A 17,025-nucleotide genomic window follows, 5' to 3' on the forward strand; every position below is an offset into this window, starting at 1 on the left:
AAGCAACTGGCAGTACACAGCCATCATGGCTGGTAGCTTTACAAGCCGTGAATTTGTCTTCATTCCCTTTTGAAGCCACCCCAATTCCGTGTTTTGCATGCTTTTCCTTTGACACCAGCTCTTGCTTTTGTTTTACCTGTTTCAGTTTGATGACTTCTCCCGTGACCTCTGTGTCCAGTCGTTGCTGGAAATCATGGATATGTTCTGTGACCGGCTCAGGTAGGGAGTGAGGGATACTTTTCAGTACACATGTATGTAGTGCGACATAATCCAGGGTGGGCAGAAGCTAAACAGTAATCAGCTAATGGACCACCTGGCACCGCTTGGTTGTTGGGTTTGTTGAAAAAGAATTACTGAGTAGGTGGGCCTTCATCTGATCTGGCAAGGTTCTAAAATAAGAGCATGTACCGTACTTTTCTGTGTACAAGACTAAAAGGGTGGGCGTTTGATTGGTTGCTGCCGCAGCTGTTACCAGCTATTGTGCATGTTATTGGTTGCTGCGTCAATGGTTGGGGTTGATTGGTTGACGCTGCGGCAATTGGGCAGACGATTGGCAGCTTTTGCCGGTGAGGGGACAGATGAGAAGTGGACTTTGCGACGTGCTGGTGAGTGATTTTCAGCAATGCAACCCTAAAAAAATCTCAGCAACCCTGGGTAATCCCCCCAAAAGCTCAACAACTCTGTGCCATCTCCCCCCATTTTCTTAAATTTGAGTCCCCCCTTATACATGGGGGTGTCTTATACATGGAAAAGTACTGTACTCTGTTTTGCTGAACTGTGCCTTGACTGTTAGATCCTAAGTGTGCACTCCTGCATTGTAAATTGGATCATGGTAATTCTAGCTTTTAGGGAAAAAAAGCTCCTACAAGACTGAAATAGACCCACAACAGACATAAACAACAACTAACAGCCACCAACTACATCTCCTAATAATTAAAGCAGAACTAATTTACATTGGACATACAGTATACTTGCCTGTGTAAGAACATGAAAGTGTAATGAGAGGTTTCTTCACCCAACAAAATGCTTACCAGAAAAAGATTAGAGAAGGGGAAGACTACGCTGAAATGGCAAAACTGACCAGAAAGCTCAAGGACCAAGAAGACAAGAAATTCAAGAAAGAATGGGAAACGTTTATAATTTATTTAGGAGACCACTGTAAGCTGATGAAGACACTGGCAGAGTTTTAATCTCCCTTGTAATGTAACAAATACTATGGATGATATGGATAGGTTTGAAATATAGATTATGAAATACTATGCAGTTGAAAATGTTGACAATAAGACCCATGGAGGGGATGGGGAGAAGTCTTGAGATTCAGAGTAATATCTTTATATGGTTGTGTATTTGGTATGGTTATAAATTTATGCTCCATGGGGTCACGAAGAGTCGGACACGACTAAACAACAAAACAACAACAACAACAATTTTATCTCTGTAAAGTCAAAAATGATTTCAAAAAAAAGAAAAGAAAAAAGAACATGAAAGTGTATTGCTAGATTAGACCAAGTTCTGGCTAGTCCAGAGTGTCTTTAGAGTATGTTCTTGATATAGCATCTTGGAAACAATGGGGCTGTGTGCCATGCTAGTCCTACTCAGAGCAAATCTATTGAAAATAATGAACCAAAGTTCATCTTGTCCATTAACTTCAGCGGATCTATTCTGAGTATGACCAACGTTGGATACCACCCTATGATGGCATACTAGAGTGAAGGTGGTTTCTTAGGTAGGTTAGCCGCAAAAGTCCTTGTAGCTCAAAATCAGCTACTAGACTTGTGATGTAAAGCTATGGGGAGCCACAGGAAAGCTTTTTAGCCTATATAACATGCTGTATGACAGTATTAAATGTGACAATGTGCTACTTTTTAAATATAGATTCATCAAGAGCCTTATCCAGTGGCCGTAAGTAGCTAGGGACAGAGTTTGTACAGGACACGCATATGCATGCACACAAAATACAGTGTGTTGGAGTTTGGCGGAGGAAGAGCCCTTAGAATGAAAAGACCTAAATTGGCAGCAATATGTGCTTAAACCCCTGAGTTGCATGCAGTGACTGATATTGCAAATGTTATATTCGCCACCGTGAGTACAAGAAATGCGCTTTTTAAAATGTGCAGACTGATGTATCAGTAAAAGAACACAAGAATTGTCAGGAAACCCAGTTCTGCCCTCTGTACAGGAGAACCACAGTTTTTCATGGAACTCTTATATCTTTGGTTTTACCAAAGAATAAAACGCCTGTCTTTCTAAAATCTTGACAAAGCCTGTGATATTTTTTTCTATAAGAGCCCTTAGTTTATTTAGAGCTAACAGGTGAGTACAATGGAGCAGACTGAAATAGGAGGAAGCAGGAACTCTCCCTTCCTACAAGAAAACAGAAACAATGAATATTAACCTGTCACCAGAATGGTGATAAACAGCTGTTCTCAGCCGTATACAAAGCCGACGACTTAATCCTCTCCCTGGTTAATTCAATCTTCTGTTTTTCAATTTGATCAAAACCCTTCAGGTCTGGGATTATTTGTTCCTATTGCAGTAGTGCTTGTCCCGTTGAGAGGGTTTCTTCCTCAATCCTCGTTTGCTTTCTGAGCCAGGCCACTTTAATCATAGGCTTGGATAATTTTCCTTTCCCCTTTTTTAATTTGTTTAAACAAAGGCAAGTACTGTGGCGATTGTGAATGTGACAGTGTACCCAGCAGTGCCACAGGGTGCAAGCTCCAGATGCTTGATTTCTTCCAGTCATCAATTCTGGCGTCCCAGGATGATAGGAGAAATCCCCCATTATCCTCTCCCTTCCTGGGGTTGCTGTGAAGCCCCAGTAAAACAGTATTGGGCAGAGATGCTTGCAAGCTTAAGGAGGTTGGGCAACAGAGTTTTGTGACTTGAGCCATTCTTTGAGCCCCTACATTCTCCAAGTATTGCTGTGGGATTGCAGTAAGGATACGCCACATTATCGTGAATATTCAACTAGCTTTACGTACATATTATCTCAGTGATTCTTAAAATAGTCCTGTAAGGTAGGTGAGTGTCATTACACTTATATTGCAGACTAGCTGGCCCTGCCACGCGTTGCTGTGGCTGATCCCTGTGACTGCCACCACCCTGTGTTGATCCATGACGTATCCCACCCCCGGCTTTCCCCTGTGATTCCCCCCAACCTGTCTCGTCCCCTCTTCCTCCCCACCCCCCACACAGACGAGTCAGTACCTTCATTCGGCCTAGTCTGTAAAGGCTTCGGCCTAGTATGTAAACCATTCGGTCTAGTCTGTAAAGGCTTCGGCCTAGTATGTAAACCATTCGGTCTAGTCTGTAAAGGATTCGGCCTAGTATGTAAACGGCAGCCAAGGTGCTGTTGAGAGGGAAGGTTCTATCGGTGCAGTACCAGTGTAGCCGCCGCTAGAGGCCACTGGTTTGCAACCTGGTTCTTTTCCCAGCATGCACTTTTGGCTGAGTGGTGCGTTCTGGAACGGGGTTTTTTGGGTTTCACCTGGCGGAGGTGTGACATCTGTCTTTGAAAACTTTATAAGAGCCTTCGGACATTTGCTTTGGACGTTGTGTTCAAATTTGAACGGAATCGGTGAAGCGGTTTCGGATAAAAGTGGACACAAACCCCCACATGCCCTTTTTACATTTTTATATATATATAGATGGAGGGTTGAAGCTGAGATAATTGCTTACCTGAGCACCCTGGCAAGTTCCTGTTGAAGATATTATTTGAACCAGGAACTTCCTGGTTTGCAGTTTAGTCTCTTAATAGGCTGCACAGAGTCCCTGAAAATGTACTTGGTCTTCTTTTCACTGAACCACACAGCTTTGCAGCTTTTCTTCACTACTTCCTGTGGATGAAGTGAAAGCATGCACCTTATGTCATAAATGCATCTGCCTCCCCCCAATCCCTTGTCTGTTGCATTCAGCATCTTCCCATAGTAAGTATGCCTAGACTTGCCAGACCATTGGGACTCTCAGGAATGAGGCTACCGTATCTCTTCAGAAAGAGCAGTTAGAGTGCTCAGGCATCACTGTGGAAAAACCAGTTACTGTACTGTGAAACTCACATGAGGCAGCTGAAGAAGAGAAAAATTTCAAACAACAATTTCCAACCCCTTTCAGTGTTTCTCCCTTCTTGCTGTACTCAAACAACAGCAGAAATTTGAGTAAAGCAGGGATGGAGAAACACTGAGGGACTGTTCTTTTTTTAAAAAAACTAGTTTTTAACGAGGAGAAATAGCAGAGCTGGGGGTAAACAAAAGGAGAGAGGGGATAAGGCAAGGAAACGGGGTTTATCTCTGTGCAAGAGAGAGTTCAGAAAAGTAAGGAGGATGTAGGAAAAAGGGGAATGAAGGTGAAAATGAGAGGGCAAAGGGGGACTGCACAAAAGGAGGGAGTGTGAGGCATGGGAATGGAGTTGAAGATGAAGGTGGGGGCATGAAAAGGTGTTTAGGTGGCCATTCACTGTGTTTCTACTAGTTCAGGCCTCCTGCCCTGCTTGTCTCATTTGGCACAATAAAGCAGAACACAAATAGGAAAAGGCTTTCCCTGATTATGTTCACATTCAAGTTGTCTGTCCTGCCTCCTCCTCCCCCTGAGAAGTTACAGGATGGTCCCCGACACACTTTTCTTTTGGTGGTTCTTTCGTTGTCTCCCAAGTTCTCACGCGCATCTGAGTGGAGTTTGGAGTGCGGGGGGGGGGGGTAATGAGACCTGGAAAATGATGCAGGAGTCCCAAAGTGAAGTTCTTTGGGCCACCAAAGTCATGTGACTGAATTTGCCCTCTCTTTTTTGCTTTTTGTTGTAGCTGCCATGGCAAGGCAGAAGAATGCATTGGCCTCTGCCGTGCCTTGATGAGTGTCCTCAATTGGATGCTGCGCTGTGCTGCCTTCTACACAGAGAAAATGAAGGAGCCTCTGGAGCAGGGGTCTGCTGAGAACCAGCTCACGATGTGCCTAGAGCGGCTGGCAAAGATCCTGGGCAGCACCAAGAACCGGGCCCTGATTCATATAGCCAAGTTGGAAGAGACACGTACGTGGCTGGTGGTCTCGTGGGAGAGATACAAAATATTTACATTGAGAACTGTAGGGCTTGATTTGAATCCAAGATTCTAGTGCCAGCTACAGAACTCTCCTGTAGTTTTGATATGGATTCCCCCCCCCAAAAAGCCCCCCACAAGGGCCCTTTACAAGATCTGAAGTAGCACCACCCCAGTCTTCTTTATTCACGGGCCTTGTTTCTTCTTTATTGCCTACAGGGAGATTGCATTGCTGCTTCCCTATTGGGCAAGCCTGCTGTTTCACAGCTTTCCCTCAAAAAATTTAATATTTGGAAGTACTCTGATGCCTGTTTTTAAACTTCAGGGTCTCCATTGCCTTTTTAAAAAGTTCAACATGGAAGCAGCATCTTCAGCATTCAAGGTGTGATCCCAAACTTTAATAAACTTGCCTGGTCACGATAAAAGCCTCAGTTTGGGGAAATGGTTTCGCAAAGAGGTAGACTACACGCTTAGAAGGTCCTGGGGTCAACCCCTAGCAATCTCCCAAGGCAGCAGGATTGGGGGAAATCTCTTACCAAGGGCTAAGAGCTGATTGGAACTTAAAATTACTGCTTTTCCTCTCTAGCTTCCTGGAGCGCAATCGAACAATCTCTTTCCAAGCTGGGAGACAATTTAGGACACATCAGCAACAGCCAGTTACAAAGCCAGGCAGAGGAGTGCATTGGCCTTGTCAAGAGGTGGGCAGATGGCAGCTGCACAGTGTGGAGCGAGCGATTTCCTCTCCGTACACAAACGGAACCGAACTTCTAATACCTCCTCTTCCTCCCTGTCCCAATTTTCCGCACAGTATCCCCACTATGCTCTCTGTGCATGCGGAACAGCTGAACAAAACTGGCTTCCCCACGATCCATGCCGTGGTGCTGCTAGAGGGGACAATGAACCTGACTGGAGAGCCGCAGCCACTGGTGGAACAACTCATGATGGTCAAAAGGATGCAGGTATGGCTGGACTGGACCATAGGAAGGATGCTTGTCTCATTGTGCTGACTCCCACTGGACTGGACTGGGCAGTCTCATCACATGGTAGAAATGCTCCGTTTCAGACTGCAGCTGGCGGGTTGCATATTTGAATTTTCTTCCGTGAATAAAGAAGAACGTCCAGCACTTCGGTAGCTAGCATGTTGCAGGGAGACTGGGCTAGATCCCTCCCCCCTGGCACAGAGTTTTCTATATGAATAACATGCTTGTACAGCAGTGAATTCAGTCTTGTGGTCCCTCCTATGCATTCCGAAACGGTGCTGTCCAGGATCAGTTTTACCATGAGGCAAACTGTTTATCTAGTCTGGGCATCTGTTGTACCTCTCTTTTGAAATACAAATTAAAACAATGGAAAAAATTAAAGAGAGTTAGATGACAGTATACTGGCTGTATAGTGCTGGCTTTGCCCTATAAGTTTGGGGATGGAAAGAGGGAAAAAGCAGATAAAGCTTTTAAAGCAAACTTTCTGTGCTTTTGGCTGGAAACTTGGGAGAGCTGTGGGAGCTTCTAGTCTCAGGAGAGAATGCCTCAGCATAATTTCTCCCGCCGTTATTCACTTAGCAGGCTGATGACCAAGGCCCAAGTTTTCTTGTGGTGCTTCTCTCTTTCTCTCTCAAGTGTAGCAGGGGATGGTGGCTTCATAACTGGACGTAAGAGTGCTTAGTAGTTGAAATGTGTAGGAGGAGGAAGATGCAGGAAGTTACCCACAGAGGTGGTGTATGGGGGAGCTTGCAGTAAAGGAGGGAGGAATGGACATGAGGGTAAAGGTGAAAACAGGTGCGTGGTGGGGCTGCAGAATACAAAAGAGAAGTGGCTTCAGAAATGCCTTGGGAAGGTGGAAAACAAGCTTAGCAATTGTATGGGGTGGGAAGGGGAAGGAAGCTCTAGGGGGTTAATGTGGGAGGAATGGCAGGGGGTTGGTGAGCAGGGGTGCAGCTCCTAGTAAATGTGGTTGTGTTTGGTTGTGTTGCTGCAAGGAAGAGAGCAAAACATGGAGTGGGTGTCCATGATAGGAAAGGATCTATTTACTGGCCTTTTGCCCCTGGTATTGAAAATGGAGTCCTACCTCGCTGTGCATGGGCATGAATGAATCTGTGTAGAAGTGGGTGCAAAGAACAGGGAAGAAGCTATTTGAGTCGAGAGAGTTTGGAGGAGCTGAGACGGAGGCATTATTTTTGTAAAGAGCTGTCGGACAGGGGTTGGGAAAAACGAGGACTAGACTCTGGGAGAAGGAGGCTCTGTTATTTAGTAGCATATGTTATACTTGCAAGGGAGGTGGGGGGGCCGTATCTGCTTTCTAATAAGAGAAGTACACAGGAGCCATGCCATCTGTCCTCTAAGTCCTTCTCATTCATTTGTGGGTGGGGGAGGAGGAAGGGGGGGGCGCTGCACTCGCTTAGTGGAAAGAGGCACTGTCGATGCTTATAGGCACTTATTCTTGTTGGCTAGGATAAATTATTTCAGGTTATCAAGCCCAGCTGCAGTTTGTGGGCTCTTGGCTGAAGGATCATGATGCACACACACTTGGGGTGATGGTGGAATGGGACTGCTGGATAGTCCAACAAGTGTGCTAGAAATCTTGCATCCAGCCTTTTTTTTGTTGTTGTCAATACTGCGCCACTCTGAATCCAAACTGTGTTCCCTGAGGAAGATCCTGAGGCCTTCTCTCCCTGTGTCTCTTCTCCCTGCTAGCGCATTCCGTCCCCGCTTTTCATTCTGGAAATCTGGAAAGCCTGCTTTGTGGGGCTGATAGAGTCTCCTGAAGGGACAGAGGAGCTCAAATGGACAGCCTTCACGTTCCTCAAGGTAAGGTACCCTTAGACCCAAATGAGCTGGGGCTCACCCTTTCCTAAAGTTCTTTTGTTGCCATCCGAGTTTCCCAGCTTACCGAGCAACAGAGGCCAAAAGGATTATGGGAAGTTGGTTAAATTTGTGGTCGTTTTAGGGCATCATGTACAAGAGAGAGGGCAGTAACTCAGTGGTAGAGCGCATGCATTGCATGCCCAAAGTTCAATCTTTGGTAATCCTGGAGACAGTTGGTCACTCCCAGTTGGTGCAGACAGTACTAAACTAGAGGGACCCGTAGTCTTGACTTGATAGAAAGCAGTTCCCTGCATTCCTGATACGTTGCCTTAGCCCATGTCTCTTCTTGAGCTGTGTGGCTGACCTAGGTGAAGGGAACGGGTTTCTCATTATCCCTCGCCTACCCCGCTTCTTGGTAATTAAACAGTTTTCTCCCTCTTGCATCAGGCTTCTTTCTGCTTCTATTTTCTGACATTGCATAGGCTTGATAGATTCTCCCAAATATCTGGTTCTCCAGCCTGGTTGCACACACACACACCCAATTAGCCCTGGGGTCTACCTGCAGCCCCCTGTCCCTGGCTTCATTTTTGATAGGGACACCTTTGGAAACATGCCTGTGGAACATTCAGACACTGATTCCAAACTTTTAGGAGAACCTGTGAGTTATATGTTCAAGGCTGTGGTTGTTTTCTGCAACTGAAATATTATTTAAGGTCTAGAAATATTATTTAAGCAAAACGGGGAAGGAGAGTGTCTCAATAACCTGGCCACTCCAGTGCTCCTTTCTAGGTTCTCAACCAGGGAATCTAAACCTGTGGCCTTCAGGTGTCATTGGACTCAGACTCCCATCAGCCTGAGTCAGTTTGGCCAGGGGTCAGGAATTGGGGACTGTAATTGAATGACATCTGGAAAGCTACAGATTCTCAATCTGTGCTTAAAACCTTTATTGAACTCTGGCTGGGACCCAGCCTAATGCGTACCTGGGGCTGTGTATGCTTGGGCCTTGGAGTTCTCTTCAGGAATAGAAGGCATGGATAGGTGTGTCCAACAACGACCCCTGCGATTGGCAGGCAGCACGAGACCTCTGGATTGGCCAGTCTTGTGAACACTTTGGAGCCCAGCCTTTTGCTTTTGACTGGTCAACAGAACAGTAACTTCTGCCAACTCTACTCCAGTTCTCACCTCTGGCTTCAGGAACCCCGGGTTGGAAAACACACTGCTGATCAGGATCAAGTATGGCTGCCCCTGTATCAGTCCTGGCACAACTCAGCTGCAACATTAGGGATTAGGAACGAAAAGGAAGAAATACCAAAGTCCTCTAGGGTCTTGGTCAAAGACTTTTCCTCTCACACTGTAACCTCTGCCGTGCTAATTCTTGCCCTTTGTAATCATAGTTTCCCCCATCTGCATCAATGGAGGTTCTCAGATCTACTGGCAGCCCGGGGTGTTGGATGCCATTCACTATTATAGTGAGTGGAAACACTAATCTCTTCTTATGCTCTTTCTGGGCTGTCATCCTTGGTAGAGCCTGGAGGAGTATCTGTATTTAGCTATATACTTCTTTAAATTTTTTATTTTTTTGCAATGTAAACATAAGCCAGATGGCTCTGTCTTCCTTCTCCCTGGTTTTCTTGGTAAACACACTCTGACGCTGCTAGATTCCCCCAAAGAGATCCAGCAAATTGCAACTTAGCATTCCCTGCCTGCTCAGTAAATCTCCATTGCAACTCAAGTACATCATGTAACTTATCAGCCATGCGAAGAGGAATAAATTAAGAAGTATGAAAGAGACAAACACACACACACACACTCCTGAACAAACTGGAAAGCAAAAGAAATAACAAACAGTTAATCTCTGGGGCTTGTTGCCATATGATAGCATGAAGATCAGATTAGGCATGCCTAATTCTACATTTAGGAGTTTGTTGGTTTTTTGAATATTTATTTCCAGTTTCGTGTGCAAAATGCTTTCTTATCTTCAAAAGCAAGGGAGAAATCGGTTTCATAGCCAAGTTGAGATATGAAACCTTCCAATCCAATATTTAGTGCCCTTGACCACATTAGCGCACCCCCCCCCCCAGATTTGTCACTGGAAGTAATTAAGCCGGTTTGCGACTTGGACTTGGTTGATAAGGACACCAGAAGCAACAACCAGACTGACTTCGAACCTTTTCTGAGCATTAGTTAGGCTAGTTTCATGTCATGGAATGTTCGTAGATGGAACATGAAATGTTCCAACATCGGAGTGTGAAGATAATAGTAATAGGAAGTTGAAAAACAGCTTGGCATTTATGAGGAAAGCGAAGGCCAGTTTGCGCAGGGTCTGTGTGCAGTTAGGGCTCACGGGAGAATAGAGATAGGAAGGGGTTTTGGGAAAGAGGACTACAAGCAGCTGTGGAAAACTTTGGATGCTCGTGATATGGCTGAACCATCCTTGTCCATGCTTGCTGGGGGTGATGGGAGTTGTAGTTCAGCAACATCTGGAGGGCCAGAGGATTGTTAAAGGGCAATGGGACTGAGTGGAACAGAAGTCAAGAACAACTGTCTTACAGGGTCTAGGGAGAGGAGGAGGGGCTGTGAAAAGGGGGAAGGAGTGAAAAGGCAAAGGAGTTTTGAGCAGTCCAGGACATGTGAGTCAGGGAGCAAAATTCACAAGGAGATGAAGGGGGGGGTAGCTTTGAGATCCCTTATTAAATTCTTACTTTGCTCTTTTTCAGATTCCACAAGTACTCGTAAAATTGAAAAAATATCCTCAAGGAGAAAAGGTAAATATTGCTTTTTGAAAAGCAAATCATCATCATCATCACCATCACAACAGCTACGTCAGTGTTCTATTTACAGTGGTACCTCGGGTTACAAACACTTTGGGTTACAAACTCCGCTAACCTGGAAGTAGTTGATCCGGGTTGCAAACTTTGCCCCAGGATGAGGACAGAAATCGTGCGGCGGTGGCACGGCGGCAGCAGGAGGCCCCATTAGCGAAAGTGCACCTCAGGTTAACAACAGTTTCGGGTTAAGAACGGACCTCCGGAATGAATTAAGTTCGTAACACGAGGTACCGCTGTATTTGTTTAGAACTGCTAAAAAGTATTTGGGAAGAAAAATGGAAGCAAGTCATCATGATTTTAGTTTTGCAATTAAGAGTGCTTAGGTTAAAGATGGGATTTTCAGTGAGAACAAGGCCCATCAGTGACTCTAACCATGATGGGTAAGGGTGAAGAGCCAGAATTTCTATGATTATCATGCTTTAGGTCAAAGAAGAAAGGCATTTCAATCATACCCTCTTTGTGAGCTTCACAGAGGCATTTGACTGCTGTCTGCTGTCTTAGACAGAATGCTGGGCTAAATGGAGCTTTTGCTTAAAAAGTAGTTCTTCTGCCGCTGAGTGAGTTTATGGCTAAAGTGGGATTCGAACCTGTCTTCCCAGTCATAGAGGTCATCTAATGTGGTCTTTAAGAGAAGCATATGGAAAGAAATTAGCCTCAAAGCTTAACTTTTGAGACTGCCTCCTTTTAAAAATACAAATAAAAAAACCACCTGCTATTCAGATTTCCCCTTTCAAACCTCAGCATAAGTTTTCTTTTTCTTTCTAAATTCCATACCGCATAAAATCTGGGGGAGACAAAAAGTCAGTTCCACACACATTTATCATATTCTCCCTTACTCAATAAAACCCCCAACTGCAATGTACCACTTGCAAAGAGCGGCTCAAAAGAAGTAATTCTTCACTAGTGTCTCTGCAGAGCTTCAGTTTACATAATCAAGTGGTTCAAGCTTCTACACCACAGAAGGGCGTGGAGAGAAACAAAACAACCAACCCTTTAAGTTTGCTGGATTTTTTCCCCAGCTCGCTCAATGGCAAATTTTGTAGCATGAAACTTGCCAAAAAGAAATTACCAGGAGCTAATATTCTCAGTGTGGGCTTATTGGGATGCGCTGCCTTGGCCTGTTTGTATAGGGGGATTATGGGTGGGGATTCCAGTATAGCACTGACAGACCCTTTAGATGTAAGGAAGAAAATAATTGTGCAATTGCAGGACTTCACCGAAGATGTGAATTGTGCCTTTGAGTTCCTCCTGAAGCTGACGCCCCTTCTGGACAAGGCCGACCAACGCTGCAAGTAGGTTCCCCTTCTTCGTGGCCCTTCAAGAGCCCAAGGGCTTTTCCTGCTTGGCCTGGGAGTTCTTCTCTCAATTTCACTCCCATGTTTATCATGGTCTCTGCTCCCATCAGATGCCACTCTCTTAGCTGCCAGCCACCAACCTTTGTCCCCCAAAGCTCCACTACTTCAATCTCAGGGTCTAACTCTTAGGGAGCTTGGCAACCCTAGTGTTACTGTCAGGATGAAGGCTGCTTTTTAAATTTGTTGTTGTTGTTGTTGTTTCATATATTTAATTGAACACACAAAAAAATACAGCAAGTGACTAGAGACAGGACATAAACACATCATTACTGTATTTTCCCCCATTGAACCAAGTTGAATAATGAGCGTTGAAGACTAGGTTGGAGGGATATTTTGGCCAAAACCAGTTTGCTATTTGGAGTAGGGGCAAGCAAGGTGGGAGAACAGTCAAGGTTGAGATGGGAACAACCTGATAGACAAGGCAGAGTTGAGCAGGCTTAGATAGTGGGAGAAATTGCTGAGGTGGTTATCATGCAGAGGAAGTTAAATGGACCAACTCGTGCGGGAGGTGTGTTTGTTACTCAAACTAGAACCTGGTATAAGCTCTCTGAAGTGGTCACCAGTCACAGAAACTGGTTTTGTTAGTAGAAGGAGCCTGTGGGAGGACTGGGCCTCTTCTTCACTGCTCAAACCTGCTCCCTGTTTTCTTAACACAATAACATTGGTTGACTGAGTTTACTTACATGCTGCTTTCCCACAATGAGCTGTGTCCAAAGCGGCTAACACCAAGCATTCAAAACATCAAAAGAGAGCATTGGAAATACGGATATACAGAATACAGAATGATAGCACTGACAACAGAAAAGTAGAAGCTAGCACAGTTTAATCTGAAACGGGAATTTTTCAAGGAAAATTCCCTGTTTCCCCCCTGCTGGGTAGGATATAACAGGAGATTAGAACGGGGGGGGGGGGGGGAGATGGCCAAGGAAAGCGGACAGCCTTGTAAACAGAATTTGATGTGCATAGGTTTGCTGCTGATGTTGCAATTAGAACTGTTTGTTCTGCATGATAGATTAAGACCCAAACTCCCCAATGTGTGAAGCAGTCAGTGTCGCTCTTGCATAAAGTAGTATTTTGAATCAGTTTGGTTCAATTTTCTTGTGCCCAGCTCTTGAACGCTTTGTTCTGTTATGCATAAGCACAAACCTGAGGTGGTTCTTTCTTACTCTTAATCCTTCAGCCAGGGCTGGATGTGCTCTGTGCTAGATACATGATAAATTGCCTGCCAAGGAGCTGTAGGTTAGAATGGGCAACTCCTGGGTTCTGTACATTCTGTACTCCCGTGATCTCAACTTGGAAGTGCAGAATTGCAGAATTGTGCACCTTGAGAATCCAGATGTTTGTTTTAGGTGTCTGGTGGGTTTTGGGGTGGTTTTTTTTAAGGTGTCATGCCTTTAAAGTAGCCTTGAAAATGAGTGGATAGAAGCTCAGAAACATTCAGTAGTTAAAAAAAATTCCTTCAGTAGCACCTTAAAGACCAACTAAGTTTTTATTTTGGTATGAGCTTTCGTGTGCATGCACGCTTCTTCAGAAGAAGTGTGAAGAAGAAGTGTGAAGATGAAGCATGCACACTTCATCTGAAGAAGTGTGCATGCACACGAAAGCTCATACCAAAATAAAAACTTAGTTGGTCTTTAAGGTGCTACTGAAGGAATTTTTTTTATTTTACTTTGATCCAGACCAACACGGCTACCTACCTGTAACCATTCAGTAGTTAGCAACCTATCTATCATGGCTGGCAGAAAAACTCCATAGATTATGCAAAGGAAGTGAGTGTACACATGCAAATGTGCTTTGTTTACAGAATTGAGCCAACCAATTTGGTTGGTCTTGTAAGTAGCTGTGTAGTAATGGGAAGAGCATTGAGCTTGGATGGAGGAGACCAGGGTTCATTTCCCTGCTCCTCAACTAGGAAGCTGGCTGGGCAGCATTCAGCAAGCTTCTGTCTCTACCCGGAAGGCATTTGTGTGGCTAAAATGACATATTCTCCATGAAAGCAAAACTTAGGAGTAGCACAGATACAAATGCAAAACATACCGCAGTGGGCCACTGAGGCCTCCAGAGACAAAGGTGGATCTGTGGCCATTCTCAAAATGCTAACCAGTCCTTGAGTGGGGAGCACAACCCCCTTCAGGACAGGTTGAGAAATTTCCTTACTGGGCCCAAAGCGAAATTTAGAGCATGCAGGTGTCAATCACTGAAACCACACAGATCCTTTTTGAACTTTCGAGCCTTTCAGCAGCGGTTGCTTCCACTCAAGGTTTGTCCTTTTCTTAACACTGCGAAGACTAGAAGGTTGAACCCTGGTATCCTCCTTTGTATTCCTCCTTTTCCCGATCGTTACTTTATTTGCAATGTCAAAAATGGCGCTCAATAAAAAACTCTACAACTTTTACGGCAGCTGAAACACAAGGACTTTATACCCGATCAAAGAGAGGCATTTTAACGGGATTCTTTCTGTGCCTCCCAGTTATATTCTTTTACCTTTAGTTGTATTCCCACCATCTCTTCCTTAATTCACCTTGTGCCATCTAGTGTCCTTCCCCAAAAGGTCCAGCGAGAGAACAGTCTGTCTCCATTATGGACCATGTTTGTTCAGACATTTTTACACATGTTTTTTTCCCCTCTCTCTTTTGGTTGTTGTTCTTCCAGCTGTGACTGCACGAGCCTTCTTTTTCAAGAATGTGGCAAGCAGGGTCTGCTCTCCGAAGCCAACATGAACAACCTTATAGCCAAACGGTAGGCATATCTACCTTTGCACAAAAGGGACGATAGGCTAAGTGCAGGGGCAAAGATGCATATAGCGGTTGCTTCAGCATTTCTTGAGCTTCTGCCCCTTAACTTGTGGGGAAGAGGAAAGGAAGTTCTCAGCTGCCTGACAACCGTCTTGGAGACATTCCCCCAGCAGCCGCGCATTATTCTCAGCTTCTCTAAAACCATGGGCGAATGCATGCGATCAACTTGTCAAGTGGTAAATGCAAGGAAGCTTGCCCATTTCTTAAATAATGTAAAGCTTAAAAGTGCAAGTGTACACAAGTGACTGTGGCAGGCTTTGTTTTAATCTGTGGCTTCAGCCTCATTTACTGACTTGCTTTGCTGCAGTGGAGGGAAGACATCGCCCTCTGTGCCTTGCGGCAGTGTTTTGTCACTAGTTCTTTCTTTAGGGAAGTGGATGGTTAATATATTCCACACAATCTTAAGGGTTTATTCCTACTGATAATGGTATCGTTGTTTCAAATAGGCCAGTGAAACTTCTCACCCTCTCTTTCAAATTTTATTTCTCTGAAGGGGGAAAATTACTGCTTTTTTTATATATATATAAAAAGATTGCATTTGTTTTAAGCTGGCAAAATCATTAAATGCATTGCTTTTTAGGTCCGCGAAGCATCTGCTGTGCTTAATTTCACACCTTTTAAACTGGTTGGTGGGGGAATTGTGTTCTCTCTCCCCCTCCCACCTCTCATCACACAGCGCAAACTGATGCCTTAGCAGATAAACCCTCACATACACTGTAGTAAGCTGACCAGTGTTGATTTAGTCTTGTTTTATTAGTATGGATTGGGCAAGGATGTACGTAGACTTTTCCTTCCATTTTCTTTCAGTTTCTGCTCAGGGTATCCAGCCACAAACAGCTTGTGAGTAGGAGTTCTGTTTGCATATTAAAAGGTTGCTCCTCGACAAAATACCACTAAAACTTAAGTTAATAATTTTTTTAATTAAAAAAAACACCTGTCAGAGGCTGCAGATATTTCAGCATGTTTAAATGATAAACAGCACTTGGAATAGATATCTGAACTCATTTTAAAAAAACAAAAAACCTATGGTAAAAAAGCAGGGGGACAAAAATCTAGCTTTGAAAAGACAGCAGTATCTGTGAAATGCTATAACTCAGGGGCTGTGTTCCCTACTCCAGGTCATAGTTGCCCGTCACAGATTACTAATACAGATGACCAGTTTATTAAGTTGGGACTGCAGGGCTTCGTCATTTGTCCTTCTAAAAGCCCTGCAACCTTTTGCTCCTCCTTTCCTTGAAATCCTTCTATTCTAACTTGTCATTGCAAGAATTCTGTAGCTAAGAAATAATAGTTTCCGAGTTTGCTTCCCCACCCAACCCCTGCACCCACCCTCTCAGTTGCATTTTCTTCTGTGCCATGTCTTTTTTAGATTGTAAGCCTGGAGACAGGGACTGTCCTGTCGCTGACATATTTACCGAAGAGTAGAACAAAAATGTTTCAAATAAATAAGCCGTAATGTTGGGGAGCCTAGCCACATGATAAGGTCTTCAAACTTTAGCACACATTAGAATGAGCGGCAAGCGGATGGGCGAATCCCACCACCTTTTCCTTAATACTGACTGGGGATGGGATACCTACGGTTCTCCAGATGTTGGACAACAATTAACATCACCCCCTGACCATTTGCCACGCTGGCTGAATCTGATAGGGGTTGGAGTCCAAAAGCTTCCAAAGGATTAAAGAGTATAGACCATGCAAAACCATGGTAGAAAACTTTACCACTCAGTCAGTTTGTCATCTGCATTCAGCCCACGGGGACTTGGAAGTCTTGTTTCTGAGAACCCACAGGTTAAATATGCGAGTTAACCTGAGTCAAACTCTCATAAATTAAAAGTTCATTGCCCTGAATTTTCATCAGAAGTTTATAGATATGTGAATTTTGTACTGTTGGGGTGGCCCTTAGAGCAGAGCATTCCACTTTCATTGAAGAGCTCTTTACCCTCTTATTTCAACTCTGGGTATTTTTCTTCTGACCTCACCCAGGACCGCTGATCGGGAACACGCGCCACGTTTAAAGTCTCCTGAGAATGCTAACATTCAACCCAACCCAGGCCTCATCCTGCGAGCAGAGCCCACCGTCACCAACATCCTGAAAGTAGGCACTAACCTTGTGATGGCATCTTGAACACAGAAACTGGATTACCTTTATTATTTTTAGTATTACTGCTGTAGTAGTCTTTGGTGCTACTGAGGCCTAGACACACGAGGGAATAACTTCCA

At 44.5% G+C, this 17,025-nt stretch overlaps 1 protein-coding gene across 8 annotated transcripts in view; it reads left to right on the forward strand.

The window, feature by feature from the left end:
* Positions 1-17,025, forward strand: part of MED24 (mediator complex subunit 24) — a 54,871-nt gene that overhangs the window by 13,275 nt on the left and 24,571 nt on the right. For 5 of the 8 annotated variants that reach the window (XM_035135212.3, XM_088656269.1, XM_088656270.1 and 2 more), the window contains exons 5-14: positions 146-219; positions 4,796-5,019; positions 5,613-5,724; positions 5,835-5,985; positions 7,717-7,830; positions 10,545-10,592; positions 11,865-11,947; positions 14,663-14,749; positions 15,613-15,645; positions 16,789-16,900. In XM_035135212.3, the coding sequence (XP_034991103.1) occupies positions 146-219; positions 4,796-5,019; positions 5,613-5,724; positions 5,835-5,985; positions 7,717-7,830; positions 10,545-10,592; positions 11,865-11,947; positions 14,663-14,749; positions 15,613-15,645; positions 16,789-16,900 (1,038 nt within the window). The remainder of the gene's footprint in view (positions 1-145; positions 220-4,795; positions 5,020-5,612; positions 5,725-5,834; positions 5,986-7,716; positions 7,831-10,544; positions 10,593-11,864; positions 11,948-14,662; positions 14,750-15,612; positions 15,646-16,788; positions 16,901-17,025) is intronic. The other 3 variants (XM_035135214.3, XM_035135215.3, XM_088656272.1) reach the window with 1 other exon arrangement.

This window comes from Zootoca vivipara, chromosome 12 (assembly GCF_965207765.1).
Source record: "Zootoca vivipara chromosome 12, rZooViv2.hap1.1, whole genome shotgun sequence".
NCBI classification, from domain to species: domain Eukaryota; kingdom Metazoa; phylum Chordata; class Lepidosauria; order Squamata; family Lacertidae; genus Zootoca; species Zootoca vivipara.